Source organism: Crocodylus porosus, unplaced genomic scaffold (assembly GCF_001723895.1).
Source record: "Crocodylus porosus isolate Cpor-Errol unplaced genomic scaffold, CroPor_comp1, whole genome shotgun sequence".
Lineage (NCBI taxonomy): Eukaryota > Metazoa > Chordata > Crocodylia > Crocodylidae > Crocodylus > Crocodylus porosus.
This window is the reverse complement of record NW_017728926.1, coordinates 1693858-1721130: the sequence shown is the minus strand read 5'-3', so window position 1 is coordinate 1721130 and position 27273 is coordinate 1693858. Positions and strand designations below refer to the sequence as shown.

Below are 27273 nucleotides of genomic sequence, written 5' to 3'. Positions count from 1 at the left end.
TCCAGCAGTGCCTAAGAGCAGCGCCCAGCTGCATGTCTGCTGGCTAGGAGCTGGTCCCCAGGGTGGGCAGCATGGGCTGGGCAGCATCTGCTTGCACAGCAGTGCTTGTCACACAGCAGCACACTTCCCCCACCCCCAGGAAAGAGCTACTCCCAGTAGGCTGGCCAGGGCCTGGGCAACCCCACACAGCACAGGGGGGCTGGGACTGCCCTGCCCAAGCTCACTGAGTGCAGTGCAGGGAGGAGCCGGGTTCAGTGAGGGTCATTACACAGCAAGACCAGGAGTTAACCATTAACAAAATTAGCTGCAGTTGCTCACCTCAGTCCAGACCATTTTATTGCATGTGATCCAATGCTCCAGCATGTTAGAGCAGGGGTTTGGGGAGGTTTGGAGACAGGGGAGGGCAGCAGGGAAGCAGCTAAGGGGGAAGATCCACCTTAGGCTGGGGGTGAGGAATTGTCCGACCCTGAGCCAGGTGCTGGCATGGCCACAGGACCCATTCCAGGTACCTGCTGCTGGGCCTCACTGGCCCTGTTCCTCTTTCAGCTGCCTCTACCCTCTCTCACTATCTGCCCTTGCACTGCTGTGCCTCCCTCATGCGTGTGGTGTACCCCTCTGCCATAGGCAACTCCACAGCAAGGCCACCCCCACCAGCCCCGAGTCCCAGGATGCTGTCATGTGTGCCAGCACTCCCATGTGAGATGCAGCACCCACAAATAGATACCACAGGAGCTGGGCATCCCCTTTTATCTTCCAGACAAGAAATACCCCCTGCCCCACTCATGCTGCATGCTTTCCTTGATCACCCCCCTCCCACCCCTCACAGAGATGCCAGCCCTGGAATTTCCCACCCCCACCCCGCCTGCCCTGCAGGGCGAAGCCCCTGGCTTCCACGGAAGTATCCCAGCTCTGATCATTCAGCAACACAAAGCATATAAATAAAGCCAACAGCTGTCCCATCCCCAGGGTGAGGCAGGGAGTCCCCAGCAGAGAACTGCAGTCCAGTCCCATCATACTGATGGCTGAGAACACACCAGCCCTGCCCTGCTACTGCTGGGCAGAGCCAACACAAATAACTGACATAAAATGTCTACAGAGGATAAGTAACAATACTTACTGGTACACAGCACCCACTTGCCCACCCCTCCGCACAGCCTGAGCACCACTTCCAGCAATATGGGAGAGCCACAGGTCTCTCCCACCCTGCAGCAACCTCCTGAGTGGCCTGTGGCAGACGGAGCTCTCATCAAACACCCCCATGACTGGGAAACTCACCCTGCCTGTGCTTCATCGCTAGCAGTGAGGCACATTTGCCTCTGTCGGTGATGGGAGCACCTGGGGCAAAGCCCCTGTGCTGAACCAGGCCCTGTGCAGCTAGCTGAGCATGCCCAAGGGTTCACTGGCATAGCTTAGGCCAAAATGCCAAGGTAGCTAGCACAGGTGTGTGTGAGCCCTGAGGCCCCAGGGAACATTGTGTCCAGGGGGCAAATGAGCAGGGTCTGGGTTCCTGTGGTCCTAGTGTTTATAGAGTTGGAGCTGAAGTCTCTAGGAAGACCAGGGCAGGGAGCAGGCTATGCTGTGCTTCCTTGGATGCCTCTTGCCCTTGCAGTGTTGAGGGGCTGCCACAGGCTTGGCTGTGCCTGAGCCTTTTTCACAACACAGTGCAGAGCACCAACACCTGCTGCGAGGGGAAGCCAGGGCCTCCTGGTCCAGCTAATGCCAGGAAGGCAAGTCCTTTCTATCTATGTGCTCCCCAAGCCCTCACGTCAAGGCTGGCTCTGTCACTTAAGGGTGATGGGCTGGGCACTGGCTCACGAGCAGCACTGAAGCCGATGCCGGAGCTCCTCAGCACAGCCAGACAGCTCCATGCGCTCCAGGGCACGGATGACGGCATTGGGCGTGGCTTGCCGCTGCTGGCACCAGCGCTTCAGCATCTCGTACTGCTGGTCCCGGACATGGGTGAACTCCATCTCCACCACTTCAATCTCAGCATCCCGCAGCTCCAGCACCCGCATGAACTCCTTCCAGCGCCGCACAGGTACCGTATCAATGATCTCATACAGCTGGCTGCCCTGCTGCAGCACATTGGCACGTGGGGGGCCTGAGAGACAGCAGGTGGGGTCAGTGCGCAGACCATCCATCAGGCAGCAGGGAGAGGTGTGGGCCATGCAGGGGATGTGAGGGCACTGCTTACTTGGTGCATCCTGGTGGGGCTCCTTGGAGGACAAGCTGCAGGAGGCGCTAGCGGCCCAGGCAGCACCATTCATCTGCAGTGACTCTGTTAGGTTCGGCTGGAGCAGGTTCTGGGACTCCAGCCTTGGGGCTGTGGCATCAGGCAAACACGGCGGCTCAGCCTGGGGCAGGAGAGAGCAGCCTGTCTGAAGAAAGCCGTGACCACAAAGAGGCCAGTCCTGACACTTAGAAACACCTGGGGTTGAGAGCCACTACTAGCCAGGGGGAGACAGGAGGAACAGCAGAGTTTCCTCACTGGCCAGAAGGGCAGGGGCTGGGAGGCAAGGCTGGAGCCAAGGAGCCCTATGAGACCTATGGGGCAGGGCATGGCAGGGGTGCGCAGCAAGGAACCTGCTGGTTGGCCTTGGATGGCCACATACCCACACCATGCATGGGCAAGGCAGGAAGGGGCAGGGCCCGGGCTGCCATGGACTCTCACCTTCTGCAGCACCAAGTCTCGAACTGCAGCCTCATCTATTGGGGAAAGAAGCAGAAGTCAGTGGATGAACAACCATGCCCTGCCCTTGGGCATGGTCACCTGGCCAGCTCCAGAGCTCAGTCCCAAAGGGAGGCTGCTGGCTCAGCATGGGAGGGTTACCAGTGCTCGAGGTGTCCTGGCTAAGCTGCCTCCTCTTGTGGTAGGCGACAAGAGCTCCCAGGAGGAGGGGCCCAATGAGGCACAGGAAGAGGTACTCCAGACCGGTTCCTGCAATGAGCCATGGGAAAGGGTGTCCAGAAGGGCCAGCTGCTTGCTTTATGCCCCAGACCGTGGGACTGCCCCTGTGCTGGGCCAGTCCTCATGCACCTGGCTGCAGATGGAGGCAGGAGCTGTTCTGCCCAGACTTCCTGCAAGGAGACTGCTGGTCTTATACCCCATGGCACCTTAGGGCATGTTTGGGGCCTGTGAGCTCCAATGAGGCCTGGGCACCTCCCTACCCCTGGTCTCCATACCCCACATACCTGCAGGCATGTTGGGGTTGCCGCATGTCTTCTCACAGCTGTCACCACACCACTCGAGGCCCTTGCTGGAAAAAAAATGGTGAAGGCAAGCATTGTGGGCAGCTCCCCACTTGGCCTGAGGGCATGCCTGCTCCATGGCATGGCCTGGGCAAGGGGAGAGTACACCAGCCCACAGGGACCCTCCCACCAGCATACGCACACACAGATGCACAGGCATGCAAACACCTGCCCCATGCCTGCTCAGACACAGGGGGTCACCAAGGCCAGCCCAGCCCCTGCCTCCATGAAGGGGATGAATGCATCACAGGAGGCTAAAGTACTCTCAGCCCCTGGAAGTGTCCTGCCAGCTGGTGCATGAGGAGGGGAATGGAGCAAGCTACCTAGGTATTGGAGCAGGAAGCAGGACAAGAGCCTGGGATTTACCTGGCACAGGGCTGGCACTCGCTGCCCTCCAGGAAGAAGCCAGGCTGGCAGTCCCCACACTGTGTGTCCTCCCTGGATGAACCTGAAAGCAATGGCATCTGTTACCACCTGCTGGCTGAGCCAGGCCAGGGCCATGGCAGAAGGAGCGTTTTGTCACACAGCAGGGCTGTGGCAACACACTTGCCGCATGCCAGGAGTGGCTGCTCCTGCTGCTGCTGCTTCTGATGCAGTGCTGCTGGGTTCACTGCCGGCAGTGATACTCCAACAGCACAGCCAGGAGGGCAGCAGGGAAGGCCAGGAGATGGTGTGGGCACTCGGGCAGCTAAGGTACTCACAGTTGCGGCGAGTGGATCTGCCCCGGCACTGGCGACACTGTGTGCAGGTGAAGTCCTCACAGGAAGGCTGGCTGCAACGCTGGAAGTAGCCCGGCCGGCAGCCACACACCACATCGCTGGCGGCCGTGCAGTTCTTCAGCACAACCTGGGAAACTGAATGCCAGCAGGCTTAGTGCATAGGGCAGGGGCAGGGGCAGGGGCAGGGCAGGGGCAGGGAGGGGGCCGTGCCCGGCAAGCAGGGTAGCACATGTCCCCACATGCCACCACCCACCAACACAGGGGCCTGGCCTGGCTGCTCTCCCAGCCTGGCCAGTGCCTTTGCTCAGGCAGCCTCCTACCTTGGGCATCGCACTCAGAGCAGGCGTGGCACTCAAGCATGGTGTTGCAGGCAGAGAGGAAGGTGCCAGTGGGGCAGTGCCTGCAGGTGGGCTTCTCACCGGCGTGGGCACAGGGGGACTCCATGAATGTCCCTATGCAAACAGCAACAGCTGGCAGTGTGCTACTGGACCCCAGCTGGTTTACAGGCAGGGTCCAGCAGGCAAGCCCAGAGCCTGGCCAGGCCTGCTCAGGGAGCAGGGATTCCCCAGCTAAGGATTTCAGAGCCCAGCACTGCTCTGCCTCCATTGGGCTGGATCCAGCCTCTGCTCCCACCTCCACCCCTTTTTATGTTCAGGGGAGGCCACTTGCAGTGGTTAAAGCCCTGGCCTGGGTGTCTGGATGCCTGGGGTCCTTCCTGTGGGATCTTGGGCAAACCCCTTGCGCGCTCTCCCTGAGTCCCCTGCTGCCCGACAGGATGATTCTGCAGCCCAGCTCCATCACGGCTGCAGCCCCCGTACCCCTCAGGTAGCTGGCACAAAGCAAGGTGCTGCAGCCCTCCCAGACCCCTCAGGTCCCTGTGAGTAGAAAGCCTCACCTGGTGGGCACATTTGGCAGCAGTGCTGGGTGCCTCGAGGCTGCAACTGACCAGCTGGGCAAGAGAGCTTAGAAGCCTGCTCCAGTGGGCTCCTCTCCCTCCTCAACTTATCACGGTGCTCATAAGCATGAGGCCACCTGGGGCCTGGGGGCTCAGACCTGCTGCCTGTCACCACAAGGAGCGCAGTCAGACAAACCTGGGAGCAGAGAGAAGGGGTCAGGGCAGGAGCAGGGAGGGGCAGTCCCAGCACCAGGGATCCAGCTGCCCACCAGGTGGCACTGCTGCTGTGATGCCAGGAAACGAGGACAGGTACTGGGGGGGAGTAGGAGGGAGGTTCTCTGAAGCCCTAAGGGCAGGTCTGCTTATCAAGTCCCTGGGCACAACACCAGGTTGCCTGGCCCGGGCCTGGCCCACTGCATAGCTGGACCCTGCCTCGCCCTGCCCAGCCTGTGCCTGTCCCCCTGGGCCTGGGGCATCCTTCATAGGCTGGCCTGGGTGCACAGCCCTGCACTGGGAATGCCCCCACAGCATATGTCCTCATGCGTGCCAGCAGTGCTCCTCACCCACCACAGCATGTGAGCAGAGGGCCCTGGCTTGCCTGATGCTGCAGGGAAATGCTGTCGGGGACATGTGACCGCAGTCAGGGACACTCCCTTGCTTGCTGGTAAGGGGCGGCTGGTGGTGTGGGCCATGGAACCTGCTGCATGTGCCGAGTCGGCACAGCAGTTCCTGGAAGTGGCACCACTTCTCCCCACCTTCCCAAGAACTGCGGGCTGCTCGGAAAAAAGGAAGCCATGATTCTGCCCTGCAGCACGTGGGGCTCGTGCTGTGCTGGGCATGGAGCAGGGCTGGGCACCCTCTCCTGCAGGTGCCCCCAGCCAGCCATGAGGTGCTACCCCACCCTGCCGCTGCCCCAGTGGAGTCACAGCCTGGCTGTACTTCAGGCAGCAGCCATAGCTGGGGCAATGGGGGCAGCCCCAGAACAGCAGGGTGAGACCCCGAGCCTGTCAACACATCCTCATGGCAGTTCCCACCTCACAGCCCTGCTGCCAAGTCAGCCCCAGGCACCTCCAGCCCCAGGGACCTCAGCAGGCAGTCCCCAGCCCCTGGCCCCGCTGTGTATCCTGCCCTGCCCGTCTGGGCATTCCCAGACCCTACAGCACCCTGCCCTGATTAGGCAATGAGCAGGGCACCAAACCCAGCAAGCATACTCCCCTTGGGTGGCTAAAGGGGCAACAGCTAAGGGTAGCAGCCAAAAGACCTCAGTGCCCACCAGCCAGCTCAGCTCCAAGCCCCACAGCCAGACCAGGTCGCACTTGGTGTGGAGCGCTCTGGGCTCCTCACTACCAGCTGCACAGGACAAGCCTCAGTGACTGAGACACCCCAACCCTCTGCCAACACCTTCTACCAGCCCTGCTCCTCCACCCCCAGGCTACCCCCATGGCCCCTGCCCCCATATCAGCGTGAGCAGGGGGAGGGCTGGGTGGGGCAACAGGCAGGTGCGTGTGTGTAGCAGGCCAGACCATGGAGAGTTAACACAGCATATACTTATTCCCCAGTCTTTTATCTCTGTGGTTGGTGTCTGGGCTTGGAGGCAGCGATTTCCTCCCAAGGAGGAAGCCGTGCCCAGAACACATGCTGGTTGATGGTATCGCACTGCTGACGCATGCCCCAAGTAGGTCATGGCAGCTCAGCCACTTGCGGGGGCTTCTGGGGCCAACACCCTCGGCTGGGCCATCTGGTAGGAGTGGAGGGGGACAACAGTGGGGTCTCAGACAGTGGGGCTGGTCCCTACTCAACCCCTTGGCCTGAGGCACTGTACATTCCCATCTATGTCACAGCTTCCCCAAGGATGCAACAAAACTGGCCTTTCACGTCTCAGAAGGAGGGAACTGGTCCCACACTTAGCTTGGTGGAGCACAGGGCCTGCCTGGGCAATGCCATCACCCTGTCGTCCCTTCCACCCCCAATCCTGACCTGCCCCTCGTGGCAGCGCTGGGGGCCAGGGCCTGGGCCCTGCCAGCATGGCAGCAGGGATGCTGTCTGGCACAGTGGCCCTGGCCTTCCCTGGGGAAGGTGGGTGAGCCTGCAAAGGGGCACTATGCCAGCACTCCAGGGTCCTGGGCTGGTGCTGGGGTGGGGGGGCGGGTCCTGGGGATTCCAGCGCTGTGGGTGGCTTTTCCAGCCAAGATTGCCTGATTAAAGGGCTGCATCATTTTCTATCACACCCTCCATGGCTGAGCTGGAAACCATCCAGGCATTCACCCATTTGCATAGCTCTGTGATCGGATCAGGGCCTCTGTGGGCAGCCCAGACTCCTCCCACCCCTCCGCCTGCTTGTGGCACAGCTGAGTCAGCACTGTCCTTCCACCGCCCAGGCGCTGTAGCATGATGTCAATGGCACCAGCAGAGCTTAATACAGCAAGCCCCCTGGGCCCTGTCTCTGCCATTGGGTGCATGGTGAGTTCCCTGCAAGCCAGGGAGGCCCAACTTCTCCCTTGCCCTGCAGCCTGGCTCCCTGCCCCCATCGCCTCACATCAGTGCTGGCTCCTGCTCTTTCAGCACCCTGCTGCCTCATGCCCTGAGGTGGCAGGTGACCAGCCATGGACGGGGCTGTCTGACCCCCACCCCCATGCAGCCCCCAGCCAAGCCACTTCCTAGCTCTGTCTAGGGCTGTGTGATGGGGGGAGCCTCCAGCCTGCCCCAGTGTTAGGCAGCTGAACCCAGCACTGCTGCTCATAGCCCTGCACCTCTCCCCCCAACCTTGCACACGGAGGGCAAGACCATCCCTGACCAGGTCGTGGAGGCCACTGCCATTGTTGCCAGCCCCATGTCAGGCAGTCCTGCTCCTCCCTGGGGCCCCCCACATAAAACAAGGCTCTGAGTGCTGGCAGGGCTGGTGTGTCTCCATCACCCCCCTGCTGCAGGCAGCATGCCTGGCCAGCACTGTCCCCTCAAGTGGTTTCCAAGGCCAGGTACACAGGGGTCAGATCCTCCAGGCATCAAGTGTCCCCCTGAACCACAGGCCAGACAAGCCCCTTGACCTAGCACCACTTCATCCAAAGCAGCCTATGCACCCCTGAATGGGGCCACCTGCAGCTTTCCTCCACCCCTTAGGGGCTGGGGGCCACACACCGCCCACAGCCTGCCCCCAACCAGCTCAGCCAGCCAGTGTTGTCCCCGCAGAGACCTGTGCCAGGAGGTGATGCCAGCCCTGTGAGCAGGAGGCGATGCCAGCCCTGACCCTGTCCCAGCATGGCACAGCCTTACGACTGGAACAGCACTGACACCCTCAGAGGTCTGCTTTATGTAAGGAAGTGAGCCCACTTCCTGCTGCACCTCTGCACAGTGGGAAACCAGCCCGGTCTGCAGCGCACAAGCAGCTCTGTCAGCTGCCTCCTTCTAGCACTGCCTGCCAGCTGGGGGTAGCACAGCCACCCACAGTGATTGTGACCTTGATTCTGCAGTTTCTTGGTACCATAGCCCAAGCCCCAACCCCAGGACGCCGGGAACTGGAGGCTGGGCTTTCCCCTAGCAGCCACAGCGCGTGACCTTGATTCCTCCTGGGGCATAAGTTGTGTTGCTAGTCATCTGCACAGGGGCTGGAGCCTGCAGTCTGTAATGTAGCCTCAGACACCTTTGCTCTGGCTCCTGCACCTTTCACTAGGTCCCTGGATGCAGGACTGCTGTGCTGCTGCACACTGTTAAAAAGCCACCAAGTTCTACCCCAGAGGTAGCTGCATTTGAGCCCAGAGCCAAGGGATCCCGACATATACAAGGTTTGGATGATCAAGAGAGGTGGGTGGTTCAAACACCTGCCTACTTGTGCTCACAGCTGTCAGCTCTTTCCTGGAAAGCCTCTGAGTCTGACCTGATGCCTCCACCCACAAGCCCAGCTCCTTTCCCGGCAGCAGCCAGAGAGCTCCAGTTCTCAGGCAGGGACTGAGACATTATTATTGGCTCCCCCATCCCTGAGCCAGTAAGGAGAAGCAGGAGAAATAGAATTTGGGACTGTAGGAAATAGAAGAGCAGACAGCATAGCAGCCTGCCAGCCCCTCCACCTTCAGGCCCTGGGTCCCTGCCACTTCCAGCTTGGCTGCAAGCCCACACAGTACTCACCCAGGCTACCGTCAAGGACCAGCTCTTCATTCTTGAGCCCGATCTGGGCTGGTCATAACAGGGCAACGCAGAGAGAAAGTCTGTTGTGGGGTGGCCAGCAAGCCGAGGGGGTCATGGCCTGGCACCAGAGTGACAGGCAAGCAGGCAGCCCATGTTCTTGCTAGCAGCCTGTGTGCTGTGACAGGAGGTGAGTGAACACGAGCCCTGCCCACAGAGTCTTTTACACACACCACAGCAGAGGAAATACATGTTTGGAAATGAGTCCCAGGGTGTGAAACCCACGACAGCATCCTGGGGCTGCGTGCGCAGGGGAACTGCCTGGCAGGGTGCCCACTGGCACAGGGCAGCACTCAGGGTGCCTGGAATCCCTCTGTGGTTTGGGTACCCCCCCACACCTCCCTTCCTGGGAGCCAGGCCCCTGTGGGCAGCAGTCTGGTCCCCTCTTGGTCCCTTCACAACTCTCCCACCTCAGGCCAGTGACCACAGTTCGTCATCCCTCAGGTCCAGCTCTGGTGGGAGAACGCCTGCACACAGCCCTTGGGGGTGTTCCTGCCTTTGGAACTGGGAGGCACCGAGGGACCAAGGAGGCAATTAGACTTTGCCCGCTTGAAGGCTCCTGACTTCAGGCCAAGCTTGGGACAGGACAGCCAGCAGTAATGCCGAGAGCCACAGTGCAGGCACCATGGCCCCTGCCCCCAGGGCTATGGGAAGGGGCCGATCTGGCACCACTCCCTGTACAGATGTTGTTGCTGATGCTGTCTGTCTCTTTTTAGCAAAGAGCAGCACGTGCACACATCTCCAGCGCTGGCTCCAGGGCAGCCTGAGCAGAGGCCATCTGAACAGCCCCATGGACATGGCATGGCTCACTGCGCTTTTGCACACTGCTCATGTGCTCCACCTCCTGTCCAGGAGTCCAAGCATGTGGCTGGGCCAAGCCTGGGCACCTGCCCTCACCAGGGCCAAGGGAGGGGCTTCGGGCAAGCTGTGTGGCTGAAACTCCTTGCTCCTGCAGGAAGCAGACATGCACCGATATGCAGACACACGGATATTCACTCACAGACAGACATGCATGCACAGATGCATGCAGATACGCACATAGACACACACAGGCAGGCAGGCAGGCATGCACACCTGTGGACACACACACACACACAGAGAGCACACACCCTGCATGTAGCTGAGCCTCTTTAGGAGCCAGAGCCATTCTTGCTGGCCAAGACTTGTAAAAGAGCATCTGCCGGAGCAGGCCATAGTTGGGCCCCAGCACCATATTCCTGGCTGCAGGGTGAGAGCCTGGGGGTGCCCTGGGCTGGAGGAGGCCTGAGAGGCACTTAACACTCCAGATCAGCTGTTCTGTGGCGGCTTTGTTTCATCAACTGCCCCAAGCCACGTCATGCCCTGTGGGGGAGATACACAGGAGCTTTCTGGCAGAGGGCAGGGCCCTGCTTGCAGGAAGCCCCCAGCCACTGGGTACCACAGCCTCTCCTGCCACAGGAGGCACAGGCTTCCACCGGATGTGATGTAGGGAGAAGCAAGCATCACCCCCCAGACCTTCTTCTTTCTTCCTGGGGAAACCCGCAACTGCTTGCTCACAGCTTCTCCTTCCAGGTAAAACCACCACAGCAAGTGCACTGTGTCAGGGGGTGGCAGCATCCAGGATATGGGGCTGCTTCACACACCAATCTGGGCTGCCCCAAAACAGCAGGCCTGGACTGCAGGGGGGTGGAGGCCCTGTTCTGCACCCCTGGAAGTCCCTGGGGTTCCCCGAGACCCCAGACAGCAAGGACTGGGAGGAAGGCTCTAAACATGCCCCAGGACTTGCCCCTGTCAGGGACTCATCAGGGCATCACAGGGTGGATATTCTTGCCCCCATTGCTGCCCAGGACTATGAGGGGGAGAACAGCATCCAGTGGCTTTCCTTCACCCCTGCCAGCCCCAAAGACCCCGCCCTTGCCTTAGCCTGGCATTAAGTGCGAGATGCCAGAGCAGCTGTGAAGCCAACAAGCCACCCCCAAGTCAGAAGGACAGGCGGACAGTGGAAGTGTGCGCTCAGCTATGTTTAATGCTTCACCTGTTAAATACTGCACAGGTGGGATGTGCAGCAGGGAGTAGGTGCAGTGTAGAGGTTAGTGTTAGAGGACAATACTGGACAGCTCTGAAAACCCAGAGCACCACACTCCCTGTCCCCCCCACCCTCACTCCTCCCTGGCCCCGGCCCAAGAAGCACAGAGGGAGTGGCCAGGCCCCACATCCCCCCCTGCCAGGACACAGCTCTGGAAAACCCACTCCAAGATGAATAAATATGCAGCTCAGGAACATGGCCTAGAGCTTCCTGCCAGGCACACCCTGCTTTCTTCCTCGGCAGCACCCCCACGGGGCCAGACCACAGGGGCCATGCCTGCCAGTCCTGCCCCCATGCTGCTCCATCCAGCCATTCCCCAGGCACCTCTTTTCAGCAGCCTGTCCTGTTGTCAGTGGGATATGCCTGTTAGAAGAGGAGTGGCTGGTCTCCTCCACAGTCACTGGTTCCCTCAAGAGTGTGTGAGCCCCCAGCCTCACCCCAGCAAATGAAGCTGCAGCAGTGAGCAAGGAACATGCCCCACCCCAGCTGAGCCAGGTCTGGGCAAGCAGCAGCCCCCTGCTCCTCAGTCTTCTCTTTTCTCTGGGGCATTCCCAGCCTCACCCTGCTGCCCTCATGGCCCAACACTGCCAGCAGTTAAAGCCTGCCAACTTCCTGCCCACTGTGGCCTTGAGAGGCACCTGGCCATCGTGGGTGCTGTGAATGCAGCACTGTGCTTGCCAGCCCAGGGCCTGCCCACCACAGCCCTCTGCCCTCTGCACCTACTGCCAACATACTGATCCCTTCCCTGTATCTCAAGAGTGACTCCACAGAGCTGACGCCCAATAGATCCCGCCCAGTGTCCCAAAAGGGATACATAGCAGGGTGCATGGTGCCCACAGGGGTAAAACACTGGGGAGGCTATCCAGGACCAAGCAGACCGGTTAGGGGTCATGGAGCAGCAGCTGCCTGGACTCTGGGGGCTCCTATGGTCACCCTGGCTTTGGCTCTAGACTCCTGCTGGCATGTTAGACACACACCATGCGCTTGCTGCTGAGAGACAGTGACCTGAAGTCAGCCAAACTGACCTTTATGGGGTCAGCCCCTCTGCAGGGAAAGCAGGTAAAGTGCACTGGGCCCAGTGCCCCCAGGTTGACTCTGGAGAGCAAGGGACAAATGATCGGCTGCCCTGGGTCCCAGATGGGCAGGACCGCAGGCTGTGGGGCAGCTGCTGGGCCTGCTGTGTCCTGCCAGGATGATGTGAGGGGTGCCAGGGCAGCCTTGTCCCCAGTGCAGGAAGCTAGCATGTGAATAACCTGCCATCGAGCACCGCAGAGCCCAGGACAAGAGGAGCTGATGGCAAGGGTGTCACTCAGAGTTCAGCAGTGCCCTCCTATCACAGGGTCTGGGCAGGGCTCTGCCCAGCCTTGGTGTGCCTGTTCCGCGCACAATGTTTCACTTGTGTCTCTCCCAGCTACAGCCAGGCAGGTGGCCCAGCGGGCAGGGCTGTCCTATGTCTGGCTGGTAACTGGTCCACGCAAAGCAGTGGGGCAGGTAAGTTACACCCTCTGCCTAATGCCTACCCCACAGTTCAGAAAGGGGCAGGCAACTCCTGAGGATGCCAAGTGCAAGGGACCAGTTTCGTGCTGGCTGGAGTCCTGGGGAGGCCATCTGCCCTGCCCAGGCATCCTCCTTCGAGAGGCACTCAGTCACAGCTCCACTAGCTCACTGTTCCTATGTGTGCATGCTCCCAGTACAAGCCCGCCCTGGGTGTACACACGCACTCATGCCATCCTGGCGCACAGACCTGGTGCATGTGCACCCGCGTGCATGCACACCCACGCAGCCTAGTCCCTGCTCACCATGTGCAGGCACAGGCATGCACACATGTAGACAGGGCAAAGGCCAGCTAGAGCTCCCGCCACCCTGGGCATGATGCTACATCTTCATGGAGAGGTGGAACAGGTGGTGCTGGCGTCACGCTCCTCCCGTTGGCTCAGACCTCCCTGTAAGACACAGAAAGAGAAGCTCTTAGCAGCCTGTTGGTGGGTGCTCTCCAGGCCCATGGCCAGTTACACATGCTACCCTCACTGTTCCAGAGCCCTCCCCCAACACCATTATCTCCTCTTTACTGCACGGAGATGATCTCCAGACTGCTGAGCTAGGAGGCAAGCTCCAACTGCAAGGAGGCTGTAAGAAGCCTTGGTGCTCCCCTGCCAATGCCCTGCAGGGTGACCTGGGCACCTGTGACAGCCCAGCCCCCCAGTTCCTGGCATCAGCAGGCTCTACCCAGAGGCAGCTGGGGAGCTGGAAGCTTGGCTTGTAGCACTTACGAGGCAGTCAGCGTGGAGTTCAGAAGCAGTGTGGTCCGGAGCCTGTGGAGTTGTGCCAACGTCAGCTTGCGGTGCTGGGCTGCCTGCGGGTCTGAGAGTGTCCGGCGGGCAGTGGGCAGCTCTTCTGGGCAACACTCTGTCAGGGAGGTGCTGAGTGCCCGGCAGGGGACGTCAGTGGGCAGAGGCTCAGCCGGGGGTGTTGCTGCGGGGCAGGCCCCACCCTGGTGGAACACAGGCTCCTCAGGCTCCGAGAGCTCGGAGGCAGAGCTGCCACCGCTGCTGCTGCTGCAGGCACTCAGGCCACTTGCCCGGCTGCCCTGCAGGCTGCTGCTGTCCAGTGGGGCTCCCATGCATTTGCCATCCAACCCACTAGTCCTCAGGCAGCCGGCTGGGACGCCCACAACCGAGTCAGCCAGGAACACCACTCGCCCTGGAGATGAAGATGGAGCTGCGCACAGGTCGGAGAGGCTCTTGCTCTGGATGAGGGAGGCCTCTGGGCCAAGTGGGGAGGCTGCAAAGAGCTGCAAGAGGCTGGCCTCTGACTTGGATTTGAGCACACGGACACAGCAGGGCAGGAGCTGCACGGGTGTCCGGCGGCGCAGCTTGGGCGAGATGCGCTGTGAGTCTTCCCCTGCTGGCCCCGGTGGCTGCACCTCCCCCAACTCCTGCAGGGAGGCAGGCGACAAGGTGCCATAGGCACTATCCATGGATGCTGACCAGGTGCTGCCAGTCTCCAGTGCCAGGCTGCTGTGGGTGCCAGGGATGGGGAGGGCGTTGGCAGGCTCCTCACTCCCATTGAGGAGTTCTCGGGTGGGTGTGGTAGACGAGGCAGTGGTACTTATGGAGGTCTCGTCTGATGGTGAACTGAATGGCCCCACCTCGAAGTCTGGGGAGGAGAGCTCCCCGCTGGCATCCACCACCACCACCGAGATGGTCTCTGTGGAGCTATCAGAGGGGCTGAGAGGGAGAGAGGCTGTCAGGAAGGAGCTGAAGGTATGGGAAGCCTGGGCAGGGTATGGGGCTGGCAGTGAGATGCTGCAGACAGCAGGACCAGGTAGGGGCATGAGCGGACAGTGAGGGGAGGCAGCCCGTGCTGGGGAGGATCCCAGTCTGTAAGTATCTGGGGCCATTCCAGCAGCAGGTGGCTCCAGCTCCGGGGGTGTACTACCCACTGGCTGGTCACTGCAGCTACATCACTGGGGTCAAGTTCCCCATCTCTACCCCACCCAAACGGGCCTGCGGTCCTGGGGGTGTGTGGGAGCACTGGGCTGTACCATGGGGGCATATGTGGGTGGGCTGGGCCATACCACTGCTGGGAGTCAAGACTGTTGCTGCTCTTGCGCAGGATGGTAGGCGAGCTGGCAGCCGAGGCCCCGCTCTCCCCGTCCTCCTCCTCCTGCAGGCTCTGCAGCTGCTGTTGCTGGCTGCGCTGGTGCTCCTGGACACGCAGCTGCTGCAGCAAGTTCTGCAGGCAGACAGAACAGCCTTTAACATGGACACGCTGCACACTGTGGCATGCCCCCATGACCCACCGTCAGGACCAGCCTGTTTGGCTATAGCCTGCTTGAGTGTCCTGTCCCAAGACAGCAGCTTATCACCCAGAGCTAGCAGAGAGGTTAGTGGCCTTGCCACACCAAGGCACACAGCTCACCCCTACTGCCATGGAGACTCTGCCCCCATGCATGTGCCATGGGCACACACCATGCTGTGCATGTTTCCATGGGTACCCAGCCTATGCATAACTCCACTGTTGTCCCCCTCCACCAGAGCAGGCACCACTGCCTTGAGGCACAGACCTTGCTGGAGGCTCCAGGGATTACCTGGGCATTGTAAAGTGCATCAGTCCATCCACGGCACAGGGACTGCCCGCTGGCCTGGAAGGTGTAGGCACCCACAGCACTCCGAAACTCATTGAGATAGATCAGGAGGAAGGAGCCTGCCAGGGGCACAAGCAGGCAGAAGCCAGGCATTAGCAAGGGGCTCCCCCAGGGACCTGCAGCAGAGGCACTGCCTTACCAGTGCAAGCCAGGCCAGGGATATGCTGCCTGGCCAGGGGGATGCCTGTATCCCCAGGCCAGGCTGGACAGACAGCAGAGCCTGCTGCAGGGTGAACACAGCTCTAGGGCAGGCCTAGGTAGTATGGAGGTAGGTTCAGGCCCCCAAATGCCAAACTCCATTGCACTGGGCCAGAACTGATGGTGAAGGAGAACAGGCCATGCAGCACCCAGAGGGCATGGGCGAGGGTGAGTCCAGCTGGCAACAGCCCACATTGGGCATGGTGGCATGATGGGACTCTTTCCTCTGCCCTTAAAGCTAGCATCATCAAGAGGTCAGGCCTCTGTGCCCAGGATGGCAATGGAAGAGTCCCAGCTGGCAGGGCAGGGGGAAGGAGAGAGGGGAGTCCTCAGGTGGCCTCTCCCAACTAAGGCAAGGCAGGTTGGCTCTGCTGGGCCACGAGAAAAACCTCAAAGATGAGAGAGCAGTGCAAGACCCCATGCCCACCCCAGCCCTCAGACCCACATGCTCCTCACCAGGGTCCTTGAGCTCCCGGCAGACAATCCTGTCCACCAGCAGGGGCTGCCGGACGACCTTGGTGCGCTCAACCTTCTTCACTGGCTTAGTGATGAGAAAGAGGTCCGTGAAGAGGAAGCAGTACACATCCATCTGGGGGCAAGAGCCATAGGCCATGGGACTGTGTAGCAGTACAACTGGGAGTCAGGGACTCCTCAACCTAGGGGACACCCCTGGGCAGTATCACACCATTGACCTCAGCTGGGCTGCACCTCCCAGGGGGAAGTGGCCCAAGAGCACCTGCACACTGCCACCCACCCAGAAGCTTCTGTGTCAAGCCCACAGCATCCAAGAGAGAAGCCAGGGAGGTAGTGGCTTAACCACAGAGCCAAGATACTGATAAGTCCAAGGCTAGCTACAAGGGGCTCCTGCTCTGGTGGTGTCCCTTACCTTGCTGTCTTTACCTTCCTTCATCTTCAGGCTGCCCTCCAGGAGGAGCTGCCGTGTATCCTCAGGGGAGGCGCCTGGGATGGGAGCTGTCAGATCCAGGCGCAGGAACTCCTTCAGGAGCTGCAGGGCAGAGCAGAGAGGCAGTCAGTGTGTGGTGCGCAGGGCACACCTAGCCCTGGCCAGCTTCAGCCCCAGCCTACCTTGTCCACCTCATCTGTGCTGCTCTCCACCACCTCGTAGGCGTCAATGCGGCTGATGATGGCAGCCAGCCGCTGCTGCTCCTGCCGCTGCCGCATCCGTGAGTTCACATGGTTGATGAACTGCTCCACTGAGGTGATCTGCAATGGGGGGAGCACTCAGAGCAGAGACCAACAGGCTTGACTCACAGCCTCTGCCAGGGTGCCAGTCCCCCTAAGCACAACTGACTCCTGCTGCAGAAGCTGGGGACAATTCCCTGTGCAGCACCTGCCATAAGCAGCTGTGTCCTCAGGCAAGGCACAGGGTGCCCCAGCCTGGCACAGCGGCATGCAGACAGCAATGCCTGGGTACATGCTGTCCAAGCAAAACTGGGGCCATTTTCCTCCCAGCCCTCCTGGTGTCCAGGCATCCCCTGACAGATTACCATAGTGATGATGGCATCCCTGGCGCAGGCATCATCTGTCTTCTTCAGCACTGACTTAAGCAGGAGTGGGTACTTGGTGAGGCGCTGGTGCGGCTTCACCAGCATGTCACTGAGCTTTAGGCGGTTGCACTGCTTGTGCTTCTCTGCCCACTGAAAACACAGGGACAGGGTCAGCAGGGCTAGGCTGTGGGGGGTCCTGGCATCACCCCTGCCCCATCCCATCTCAGGACTTACTGTTACATAGACCCGGAAGAGGTCGCTGTCTCTCAGCAGCATGCGCATGTACTCCAGGCAGCCCTCCTCCTCCATGCAGTATCGGATGTAGGGCTGGAAGAGAGTGCCAAACTGCACGGCAAGACAGACCATTCAGTGGGTGCACAGAACTCCCCACCTGAGCCCCCAGCACAGGCACCCCACCTACCGCTTTGAACCCCTTCAGGAAGTCCACAGGGTCCAGCAGTGCCCTGGTCCTACGGGCCTTCTCCAGCACAGGGAACATCACACTGTCCCACAGCGAACAGTGCAGCTGGATGATCTCCTGGATGTTGCTGAACAGGCGCTCAGCTTCTACCTGCAGGGAAGGCAAGGCATGGCAGCAGGGTCAACCCAGAGTAAGGCCAGGATCAGCCCAAGGGGGCCTGGCAGGGTCATGCACTGCAGCTGGGAACTCCCTGTATGCCGGCCCACAGGGCAGGGGACCATGCTTGCCTCCTTCCCTTAGCTTCTCCGGCAGACCATGAGACATGCTTGGAGTTGGCATAGGCTGTGCTGCCTCAGAATAAGGACATGCCCTGGGGGATGGGGGTCTCACCACATGCTCTGTGGGGCTCTCCACTGGTCCCAGAAGCTGAGCTTCTGGTGTTTATCCCAGGGGTCCAAGCCTAAGTCCTGCCCCTCAGCAGTGGGAGTAGGAGGTGGGAACCCCACTTCTTGTGACACACCTCCCATGTCCCTGTGACACTGCACTGTGTGGATGGAGGGAAGGGCTGGTTAAGGGGCACACATTTTCCTGAAGTGGCCTGTGGTGCAGGCTGTTGAGAGCCCCAGGCTCAGGCCCAAGAAACACTCTGTGGCCAGCAGCCCTTGTCCATTGTCCTGTCTCTGCCAAGCCCTTACCTCACACAGCAGCCCCAAGTCCTGCAGGCTCAGCAGGCAGCAGAGGAAGAGCTGCACAAATAAGCAGAGAGCATAGTTTAGAGCAGATACATCCAGCCCCCCAGGAAACTTCCCTGGCACCTGCCAGGGTCTCCAGCCTGTACAAAAAGTGACAGGGGCCAGCAAAGGCAGAGCCACCCTGCCTGGGCTGCCCTGTGCCCTGGCTTGTCTCTGAGCTTCTCTTGCCCACCGGGGGCTGGAGGCAGGGAAGGGCTGACAGGTGCACCACAGAATCCTGCAGGAGGGACCACGACTGCTCACAGCCACCCACAGAACCTGTCCACCCCTGCTCCTAGCATGGACAGAGCCACATGACAGGCCCATGGCCTGGTCCTCTGCCCCTAGCACAGGCATCACTGCCTCCCAGGACCAGGAGGTCTCTGCGACCACACCCCTCAGGATTGTCCCCTTGGCTGGCCCTCTGGGAGGCTGGCTCTGCCCAAGTGCCTGTGGCAGGGGTGGGATGGGACTCACATCTGTGATCACTTTCAGTTTCCGGATGTAGGTAGCCTCTGTGTGCAGCAGCTCCCAGATCGCCTCCTGCTGGTGGCACTGCCGGCGTGTCAGGGCCTACAGAAGGGCACAGGGAGCTCAGCACCAAGGCTGTGGTGCCAAAACCCAGCAGCTGACAGAGGTAGCAGCAACACCAAGGAAGATAGCATCTCAACACCAAGGAAGATAGCCCAGCCTCCATGGTGACAGCACTCCCACCTGCCACGACTGTCCCTAGGCCCCAAGGCAGCTTAGGCAAGGCTCAGGGCATGCAGGCTTTAGGGAATCAGATACCACCGGATGGTACTCCAGGCAGGAGCAGGGAGGAGCCCAGGAGATAAAGCTTGGCCCACCTACTTGGCCACCTGATAGGACCAGAGGAGGCTCAGGGTGGCTGTATGCTTGCCCAGCTGCACACAGGCACTGGGAGGAGACAAGGCTCCACAGGGACTCAGCAGCAGCTGGAAGCATCTCTGCAGGCTGCTGCTGGTGGCAGGCAGCAGGCCCCAGCGCCTGCCTCAGCCCAATGCACCTGCCCATAGCCTACAAAGGGTGCCAGGGCTATGGCAACCCCCATCACGGCAGGCTGGCTTGAGTCAACATACACGAGTGCACTGTGCCCCACCTCTGTGCCCTCAATGATCTCCTGCCAGCTGTCCTCCAGGCACAGATTGGCATCATCACCCTTCTCCTCCCAGGAGTCCTTGTCAAAGTAGAGCTGCTGTGGGGGCTTAGGGAGACCTAAGATGCTGTAGCTGTGGAGCCTGCTCTCCAGCTGCTCCATCTTGTCGATCTCCTGGAGGGAAGAGCACAGAACCCTGGTCAGGAGCCATGGCCCATGCATAGTCGGACCCCCTTGAGGCAGCTTGCTCCAGGGAGCAAGAGCAGAGCTCCTAGCTTCCCAGCCCCACAGGCAAGGAAGGGATAGGGCATGTAACTGAGCCCTGGGCAACATGGATGCATGGCCTATTAGGAGATTTGTGCCAGGAGGGGTGCGCGCGCAGAGCCACTGCCCAAGCTGCTGGCAAGCATGGGCAGTGTGGAGATCAGAGGGCACCCAAGGGAGTGGGACCAGACCTCCCCAGATCACACAGTGCCACAGGCAGTGGAAAGGTATGGGGTACAGACTACACTGCCCACCCTCCCTGTCCTTCCCATGCCACTGCAGAAGCCCTGAGCAGTCACTCCCCTCCCAGCCCTAGACACTGTGGCTCAGCTGGCACACAGAACCTACCCGTCCTGATGGGCCAGTGCTGGCACCAGAGCCAAAGAAACCACTGAAGCGGCTGGCAGCACGATTCTTCCAAGTGTCGCTGCCACTGCTAGGCAGGGAGCTGCTGCCATGCAGTGCAGGCTCAGCCCCTGGGATGCTTGTATCCCCCAAGAACTCAGTCATGTTCTTCCTCCGTCGACCTGGTGCCTGGAACCAGGAGAGTAGAACCACAACCTGAGGCAGCAGCAAGGAGTGAACAGCAGACACTCACTCTGTCTCTCCCTGCCCTGGCAGCATCCACAAGAGCCAGAGCCTTGCCTGCACCACCCAGAGGTGGGTGTAGCCCTGCACCCCTGGGAGCTGCTTCTGTCCCATGTACTTGTTCCTCCCTGGGTGCCAGCAGGTGGAGGCTGTGGTCAGAGACACCAAGCATGCTCTAGGCAGCTCACTGGGCACTGGTCTGTTGGGGATGCCCAGCACTAGGCACCTGAACCTTATGGTGCTGATGATCGCTGCTTCCCTACCACCTGTGGGGCTGAGGAAACTCAGGACCAGGGGCCATGTTGGGCCCCAAGCACCACCACTCAATGCAGTGAGCAGTGCTGGCCCCCTGGGCCTCAACTCTCAGGGAAGCAGCCTCTGCAGGTTCCTGCACCACTGGGCCCTGCTCCAGTGCTGCTAGAGCTGGATGGGGATATCTCCATGGGCTCACCCAGGTGGCTACAGCCCACCAGTCCCTGCAGAAGGGACCTGTGCACCTCAGCTCCAGAGCAAAGCTCAGAGCCCTGCCATAGACTTATGTGGGAAAGTGGAAAAGAGCAAATGCCAGGCCCCTTTGTGTCTTCTGTGGTTCCATGAGTGCCATGACCCCAGTTCCCCAGAGGGCTGTGCTCCCTGTGCATGGGGAACTGCGTCTGTGACAGCTCATCTCTGCCCTTCCAAGCAGAGATCAGCAAATGACAGCCAGACAGTGCTGCTTGCTCTGGGCACACAGCTCCCAGCTGCCTCTGCACCCCTTGCCTGTGGGATGGTCGGGTGCATGGAGCTCTACACTGTTCACCCAGACTCTTAAGTCAGGCTGGGCTCAGCTTGGTCTCCACAGCCCATGGGCTCCAGCCATGTTCTCCAACCCCATGGCATACTCCTCAGTTTAACACCTTTGCTCCCTCAGAGCTGGGCCCAGTCCCCGGACCACAGTATTAGCACAGGCAGGCACCAGCAGAGTGGGCCAAACCCCAAGTACTAGCATTGCCAAACGGTGCAGTAAGACCTCTCCACCCCAAGCTGTCAGGGGACAGTTAAGCCTGCAGCCTGCCAAGGGCACACCAGAGCAGCCCAGCCCATGCCCACAACATCAAAAACAGCCCAGACCAAGCTGGAGCCCCCACTGGTTCCCTGATACCGCACTCCTCCCATCTCCTGATGGACTCACTCCAGGTGCTGACCTGCTCAGGCTGCCCCTCGCACTCCAGGAGCTAAAGCCAGCATCTGTCTACCCCCACCCTTACCACTACTGAGACACACAAATGTATCCTGCCCCTTCATGGAGGCAGTGCCTGAGTGCATCACAGCAGCATGTTCACTCAGTCTCACAATGCCTCCCCACCCAGATGCCTGCCCCACTCGTGGGGGCAGGGGGAGCTGAAGGACACAGGGGTTTAGTGCCCAGGGCCATGGAGGGGGAGCAGCAAGGCCATGTAGCATAGCAGCATAGAAGAAGAACCTTGGCCATGGGCCTGGACCTAATGCCAGGCACTGCCCAGAGGGCTCAGACCCTGACCAGCTGAGCCCAGTGCAGCACCTCTCCCATGAACCCCTGGCCCTCCACACACTGCCTGAGGCAGATTTGGGAGGCCTTGGTCCCTCCCTCCCACACTCCCCTTGCTCTCCCCTTGGCAGGATCAAAGCACCCTGCCCAGTTTCCTGAGCTGCAAACCAAGCAGAGCTGCAGGCAGCAGTGCCTTACCCCTCCTGCCTGCCCCCCTGCACACTGACCTGGCTGCCCGAGTCCCTGGAGGGAATCCTTGTGTTGCCCTCACTCATGGAGCATAGGTTGGTCCCAGCTCCTCCAGGCCTTGAGGGGGCCAAACACCACTGTAATGCCTGGCTTCTCCTTCATGCCAAGCCTGAGGCAGCCCAATGTGTGCCAAGGACAGGGCCACAGAGGAAACAATGTCTGCCCCTTGTGTGGGTGCAGGGCACCCACCCGAGCCCCACAGCAGGACAGGCCAAGTCCTGGGGGCCCCACAGCAGAGCAGAGACTCAGAGGGTCTTCCCTCAGCCCCAGTCCCCAGCAGAAAGCACCCAGCCCTGCTCTGGAGGGATTGAGACTCGACTTGACAAAGAGAGGTAGGGCTTGCAGAGAAAACCTAACTACCCTCCTGTCTAGATAAACTAAAAAGATTGGAGCCATTCAGTGGCCAGAATCAAAGCCCCAGGCCTGCTGCAGCCTGGTGTGCTGGCATGTCAGCCTTTCCAAGTCCTGTCCCTGCCCAGGAGTCAGGAGCACAGGCAGCAGGAAGGGTACTAATGAGTCTGAGGGCAGCTGGCTGCAGACAAGAAACCCCTCCCCTAGGCTGCAGACTGCACTGCAAAGGGCCTCCAGCTGTCAATCACCCATCAGGACCTACAGCTCCTTGGGCCCAGGGGCAAGTGGCCTGGAGGGAGGGGTGGGTTGCTGCCTGGCAGCTCCCCAAAGCAGTACCCTGGTGCTGTGGGGGTAGATGCTGCTGCTGGAGCTACGCCTCTGGAGCTGTTCCTCTCTTGCATTGTGCCCCTGCAGCCAGCTCCCTGTAGGCTCCCAGATGACAAGCCAGCCCTATCCTGCCCGCTTTGCCCAGGGATGGCTACTGCCTGCCAGCATGCCTGGCTGCCACCTGTCACTCCTCACAGACGCAGCCTACCCCCTCCCCCTCCAGCACCCCACTAGCCACACATGTTCCTTGTAGGCTGATGTAGGGCAGAGATGTGTGTGCCTGGCCTTTGGAGATTGAATTCCTGTCTGCTAGGAACATGCCAGGGTGCAGGGCTTCTCCTCCCTCTCTCAGCACAAGGATGCCGGCATTCTCAGCTGCCCACGCCAGGCACACACCCTCTCCTGGCACTGTGCTAATGGTCTGAGAGTATCTTGCAGGCTGGCCCAGCCCTGGCCCAGGCAGGGCAGTCACAGGGCTGGGGCTTGCACTGTCCTTTATAACCAGATGATGGTGAAGGGAAGTGACTGGTGCTACCTGCTGATGCCCCCAGGGCTCACTCCTGGGGACACTCCTGTGAGGAGTTCTCCATGTGCTGTTACACTCATGTGGTCATGACACATGGATGTACTCAGCACAAGTTCTGCCTGCTGGCAGCCCCAAGAACCTTGTGGAGGGAAGCACCTGGACACCCGTCTGACATGTCTGCACAGGGGCTGGAATCAGAGTAGCTGAAGACAAGCCATGATGGGACTAGCTACATCCATAATGATGGGAGCAAGGGATTGTGAAAGTCTGGACAGAGGGGCTGAAAGAACAGAGGGGCAGAAGGGTTGCTCCCACAGGCAGGCTAGGCATAGGTAGGTAAGGAAGTTCCCCAGGGAAGTGAAACTACTGCCCTGGTTCCCAGAAGCCAGAGTGACCCCTGCTCCTGAGCACTCTCTCATCAAGGGGCAGGAGCCCAGCCTCCATTTCCAGGGGAATCCCACCACGCTGCCCCTGAGGATACTCACTCTGTCTGTGCACCCTGACACCTCCTGTCCCAGGTGGTCTCTGGCTGCCCTGTGGCAGTCCAGCTCCAGAGCTCGCATCTCCCCCCTGAAGCATCGCCTAAATCCTCGGCCACTGGCATTGTTCTGCTGACGCTCCTGGCCTGCTGGCTTCTCTCCTGCTGCAGCCTTCCCCAGCCCAGCCATCCTCGTGGGGGGGCGGGGAGCCCCCAGAAGAGCACTGTAATGTTGGATTCGGTCAGCCACAAACCCAGGGGACACCGCAGGCTTTTCCACCAAGGCAGGTATCCTAACTGGGGCTGGGGGACTTCCAGGGAAGGGGCTGAAGCGCATGAGGCAGGTCTGCTCAGGGACCTGGTAGGTCCTATCATTTTTGAAATACCACGTCTTGGATCGCGGGCTCAGCATCAGGCCAACTATGGTGGAGGCCAAGACTGGAGTGAAGTCTGTTCTTGCAGCAAGGGCTGGGTGAGCCCTCTTATCATCCTTTATCTGAGGCCAGGAGTCCACAGTGCAGCCCTGGGAGCGGGTTCAAGGGAAGCCAGTGGAGCCCTGCTTACACCTGCCTGCCAGGAACCATAGGGCCTTTCGGGGATCAAACTGCAGAGGCACTGCCCAGCCGGGGTGGCACACCCCTGGTGAGGACTCTGAGACAAGCCAATCCTGCGGCAGGTCAAAAAGTTGCCGCCCAAACTAGGACAGGCTCCAATACCAGGCCATCAGAAATGCCGTGCACATTGGAGACTAGTTCCTGTTTGCCTTTGTTGTGGAAACCAGCCCTGAACATCGACATCGACCCCACCTACACCAGGCACAAGCAGCCATTGCCAGCTGGCAGGAGCTGGGTGTCTCCTAACACCCCCGCTGCCTGTCTGCATAAAGATTATGGGGCTGCGTGCTGCAAGCTGGGCAGAGAAGCTGCTTCCAGCCCTGGCACCCCTGCACAGGATCTGCTGCAGTGTCAGCTGTGAAGGTGTGGGCAGCCCTGCCAGGCTAAGCACCTGCCTCAACTCAGGCTACCAACAGCTCTGTCCTGGCAGAGCAGGACCTGCCACCTCACAGCTGTGGGGCAATGAAGTGTAAGGAGCTGAGACAGAGGCAGGAGTGGGCCTTCCTGCCTGCAGCAAAAACACCCCTGCCTGGGCTCAGCACAGAGAGGGGCAGGGGTAAGGGTGGAAGCCAGCTACCAGGAGTGGTGTCAGGCTGTCTCTCTCAGGAGACAAGGCCCAGACCTGGACACTGTCAACTGGGGCTATAGGACATGCCAGGATGGGCCACAAGCACTCTGCTTCCTGTGCAACAGCCCCTGAAGCTCTGGCAGAAAAGTGCACCTGCCTGCTTCCAGATGAGGTGGCACTGGCGAAAGGCCTGGGCTTTGCCCCAGACAGGCAATCAGGCCCAGCAGCCTCGTTCCTACCCTGCCACTGTGTATGCACTCAACAGAGGCAGAGGAAGAGGCAGCAGTAGAGGCAGCAGCAGTGGTGACGGCAGGGTTGCACAGTCCCATCGGTCAAGCTCACATACCGGGCAGGGTCACACACACATATCCTCACAAACCACCCACCCCACACACACCTCAGAGTCCCACCAGACAGGGGCTCTGGCCACTGCCCTGTCTCACTTGTTGCAGATGTCTCCCAGCCCTCTACCTTGAAGACCAGGCAGAAGGGGAGCCCAAACAGCCAATTCAACACTGCCCTCTACCGACGCAGGCCCCAGCTTCACTGCCATGACAACACCGTGTCTCATGGGCCCCTTCCAGCAGCCAGCAGCCAGCAGCCAGCAGCCAGCCACCTGCTCTTGGCCAGGTGCTTAGGAAGTTCCTGGGGCCAGTGGAGTGAGAGCAGCCAGATCCTGGGACTCCTGGCAGCAGGCTGAGAGTTAACTTCAGGTGCCTCTCTATGGCCTGGGCTCACCCCTGGCTGTGCCATGGCTCCACCCCACCCAGCTGTTTTCACCATGCTCACCCTACCCTCTTCTCCCTGCCCTGGCTATTTGCTCTGTCTCCTAGCAGCTCTTCCGGTTCCCACAGTCAGGACTTGCAAAGTGCAGCTGGTGCTCAGAAGAAGTGACAGGTGTCAGGCTGATGACAAGGGAGGTGGCACTGTATGGACACCTGACTAAACAGCAGGGGTCCCTAACAGCTCTCATCGACCAGTTTGTGTCCTCTGTCAAGAGCACCCTGTGGCAATGCAGGAACCAACTGGTGCAGACACACAGAGGTCGAGGAAACAGACTGTCAAAATGTTTCTAAGTGAACTCCAGTCCTGCTACCAAAAAGCGGTGGGAGAGGACAGAGAAGATGTAGCAAACTCCTCTTGGCAAAGGCTATTCAAAGAACTCTGAGAGGCAGAGTGTTCAGCTATAATGAAGACGACAGTGACACAATCAGACCTCGAAACGGCAACGATGACAACAACAGTGTCAGCAGCAGCGGAAGCAACAGTGAGCGTGACAGTGACAACAAAAAAGACAGGGAATAAACGGACACTGTGAACCCCAACAGCAGGGGGAGAACTAAGAAACTACAATACAGGAAGGACTGTGGACAGGTGTGCAGGAGCACAGGGGTGTGGATGCACAGGTGAGACCATTGTAATGGGTGCGTGGGGTTTAAATACATTTAAGGTTTGCGTAGAAATGCTTATGAGGAATGCGGTGTGTGTATATGTGTGTGTGTGTATGTGTGTGTGTGTATATATATACATATATATACACACATATGTAACTATATATATATAGAAATATATATTTAAAAAAAACCCCAAATCCTCTGGCATTTGGTCTGTCAAATGAACCACAGGGGCCACTTGGCAGGGTGTTGGAAGTACAACTTTTTTTATATATATATATATATATATATATATATATTTGCCAAAAAAAAACCCCTCCAGACATGCCTCAGCACCTCCTAAGAGAGGGTATGCAGAGTTCACAGCCTCTTCTTGGCACTGTGCCTCCTGAGTCCCTGCCACAGTGGCAGGTGGAGCAATCTTCCTTTACCCCCTCAACCCTGCCGGGACTGCCGCCTGGTGTCTGCTTTAAGCGCAGCCCAGAGGCAGCTGCATTCAGGGAGGGAAGGAAGCCGTTCTAAGGCAATATGTAGGAGGCACTGGCACCCTGCAGATTGGGAGATACAGGAGATGATTGGCAGGGGGAGAGGGGTGGGAGGGACTTTATGTTACAGCTTGTGGGGGGAGGGACTTCCCCACAACATGGCCTTGTCCCTGGTGCGCAAACAATTCACTGGGGCTGATAGACGGGAGATTTGCTTATGGGCCATAACTGCACCTTATCAAGGAGCCAGGGCCTGGTGAGCTGAAGCTATCACTTGACAAATAAACACTTGCCCAGCTATGGCTCCACTTATTGCCCACGTCCTGATCCTATCTGCCTGCTGGCTAGTTACAGAAATACAGACATGCAGTGTCAGCCAAGGTTCAGAACAGAGAAAGAAGAACCCTCTCAGCCCCAGGAGATACCACCCATGCATGGGGCCAGCTGCCTAAGCAGGTCATGCTGCTAATGCAGAACGAGGAACCTCCAACTGCCCCCACAGTCCATCCTGACCTGCAAATCCACTACAGGTGCCATCTCCCCAGAGCCCACCAGCATTGGCTACGAGGACTTAGCTCCCTCTTACACTGAATGACATTTCTTCCAGATAGCCTTTGCCATGGACTCTTCCCCTCAGATGTGGCAACACAGTGGTGCCTACTGAGTCCTGCCATGTGGCTCAGTGACCCCCACTTG

The 27273-nt window shown here is 59.6% G+C and overlaps 2 protein-coding genes across 4 annotated transcripts in view; both read right to left on the bottom strand.

Annotated features, from left to right (window-relative positions):
- Window positions 1-836: 836 nt before the first annotated feature.
- TNFRSF25 (TNF receptor superfamily member 25) lies at window positions 837-10098 on the bottom strand. The gene is made up of 10 exons (XM_019541160.1): window positions 8983-10098; window positions 4864-5059; window positions 4289-4420; window positions 3951-4103; window positions 3616-3697; window positions 3193-3257; window positions 2831-2938; window positions 2672-2706; window positions 2195-2354; window positions 837-2101 (listed from the first exon to the last, which is right to left on the bottom strand). The coding sequence occupies exons 1-10, from the start codon at window positions 9010-9012 to the stop codon at window positions 1812-1814; spliced, it is 1251 nt and encodes a 416-aa protein (XP_019396705.1). The 5' UTR covers window positions 9013-10098; the 3' UTR covers window positions 837-1811.
- A 2046-nt stretch (window positions 10099-12144) lies between these two features.
- Window positions 12145-27273, bottom strand: part of PLEKHG5 (pleckstrin homology and RhoGEF domain containing G5) — an 81881-nt gene continuing 66752 nt past the window's right edge. For all 3 annotated transcript variants that reach the window (XM_019541156.1, XM_019541158.1, XM_019541157.1), the window contains exons 9-22: window positions 19839-20024; window positions 19230-19400; window positions 18587-18682; window positions 18074-18124; window positions 17379-17528; window positions 17192-17302; window positions 16958-17107; window positions 16536-16673; window positions 16336-16455; window positions 15906-16038; window positions 15195-15310; window positions 14682-14839; window positions 13375-14331; window positions 12145-13047 (exon numbers count right to left, since the gene is read on the bottom strand). In XM_019541156.1, the coding sequence (XP_019396701.1) occupies window positions 13038-13047; window positions 13375-14331; window positions 14682-14839; window positions 15195-15310; window positions 15906-16038; window positions 16336-16455; window positions 16536-16673; window positions 16958-17107; window positions 17192-17302; window positions 17379-17528; window positions 18074-18124; window positions 18587-18682; window positions 19230-19400; window positions 19839-20024 (2547 nt within the window). In that variant the 3' untranslated portion in view covers window positions 12145-13037. The remainder of the gene's footprint in view (window positions 13048-13374; window positions 14332-14681; window positions 14840-15194; window positions 15311-15905; window positions 16039-16335; window positions 16456-16535; window positions 16674-16957; window positions 17108-17191; window positions 17303-17378; window positions 17529-18073; window positions 18125-18586; window positions 18683-19229; window positions 19401-19838; window positions 20025-27273) is intronic.

Bases quoted from the DNA above. Each gene is read 5' to 3' on its own strand.
- TNFRSF25 (XM_019541160.1), bottom strand. From the start codon at position 9,012: ATGAAGAGCTGGTCCTTGACGGTAGCCTGG. The intron at 4,104-4,288 runs GTAGGAGGCTGC...GCTGGCATTCAG, and splicing joins CTCTGAGTGCGATGCCCAAG to TTTCCCAGGTTGTGCTGAAG. The intron at 2,707-2,830 runs GTAACCCTCCCA...TTTCCCCAATAG, and splicing joins CCAGGACACCTCGAGCACTG to ATGAGGCTGCAGTTCGAGAC.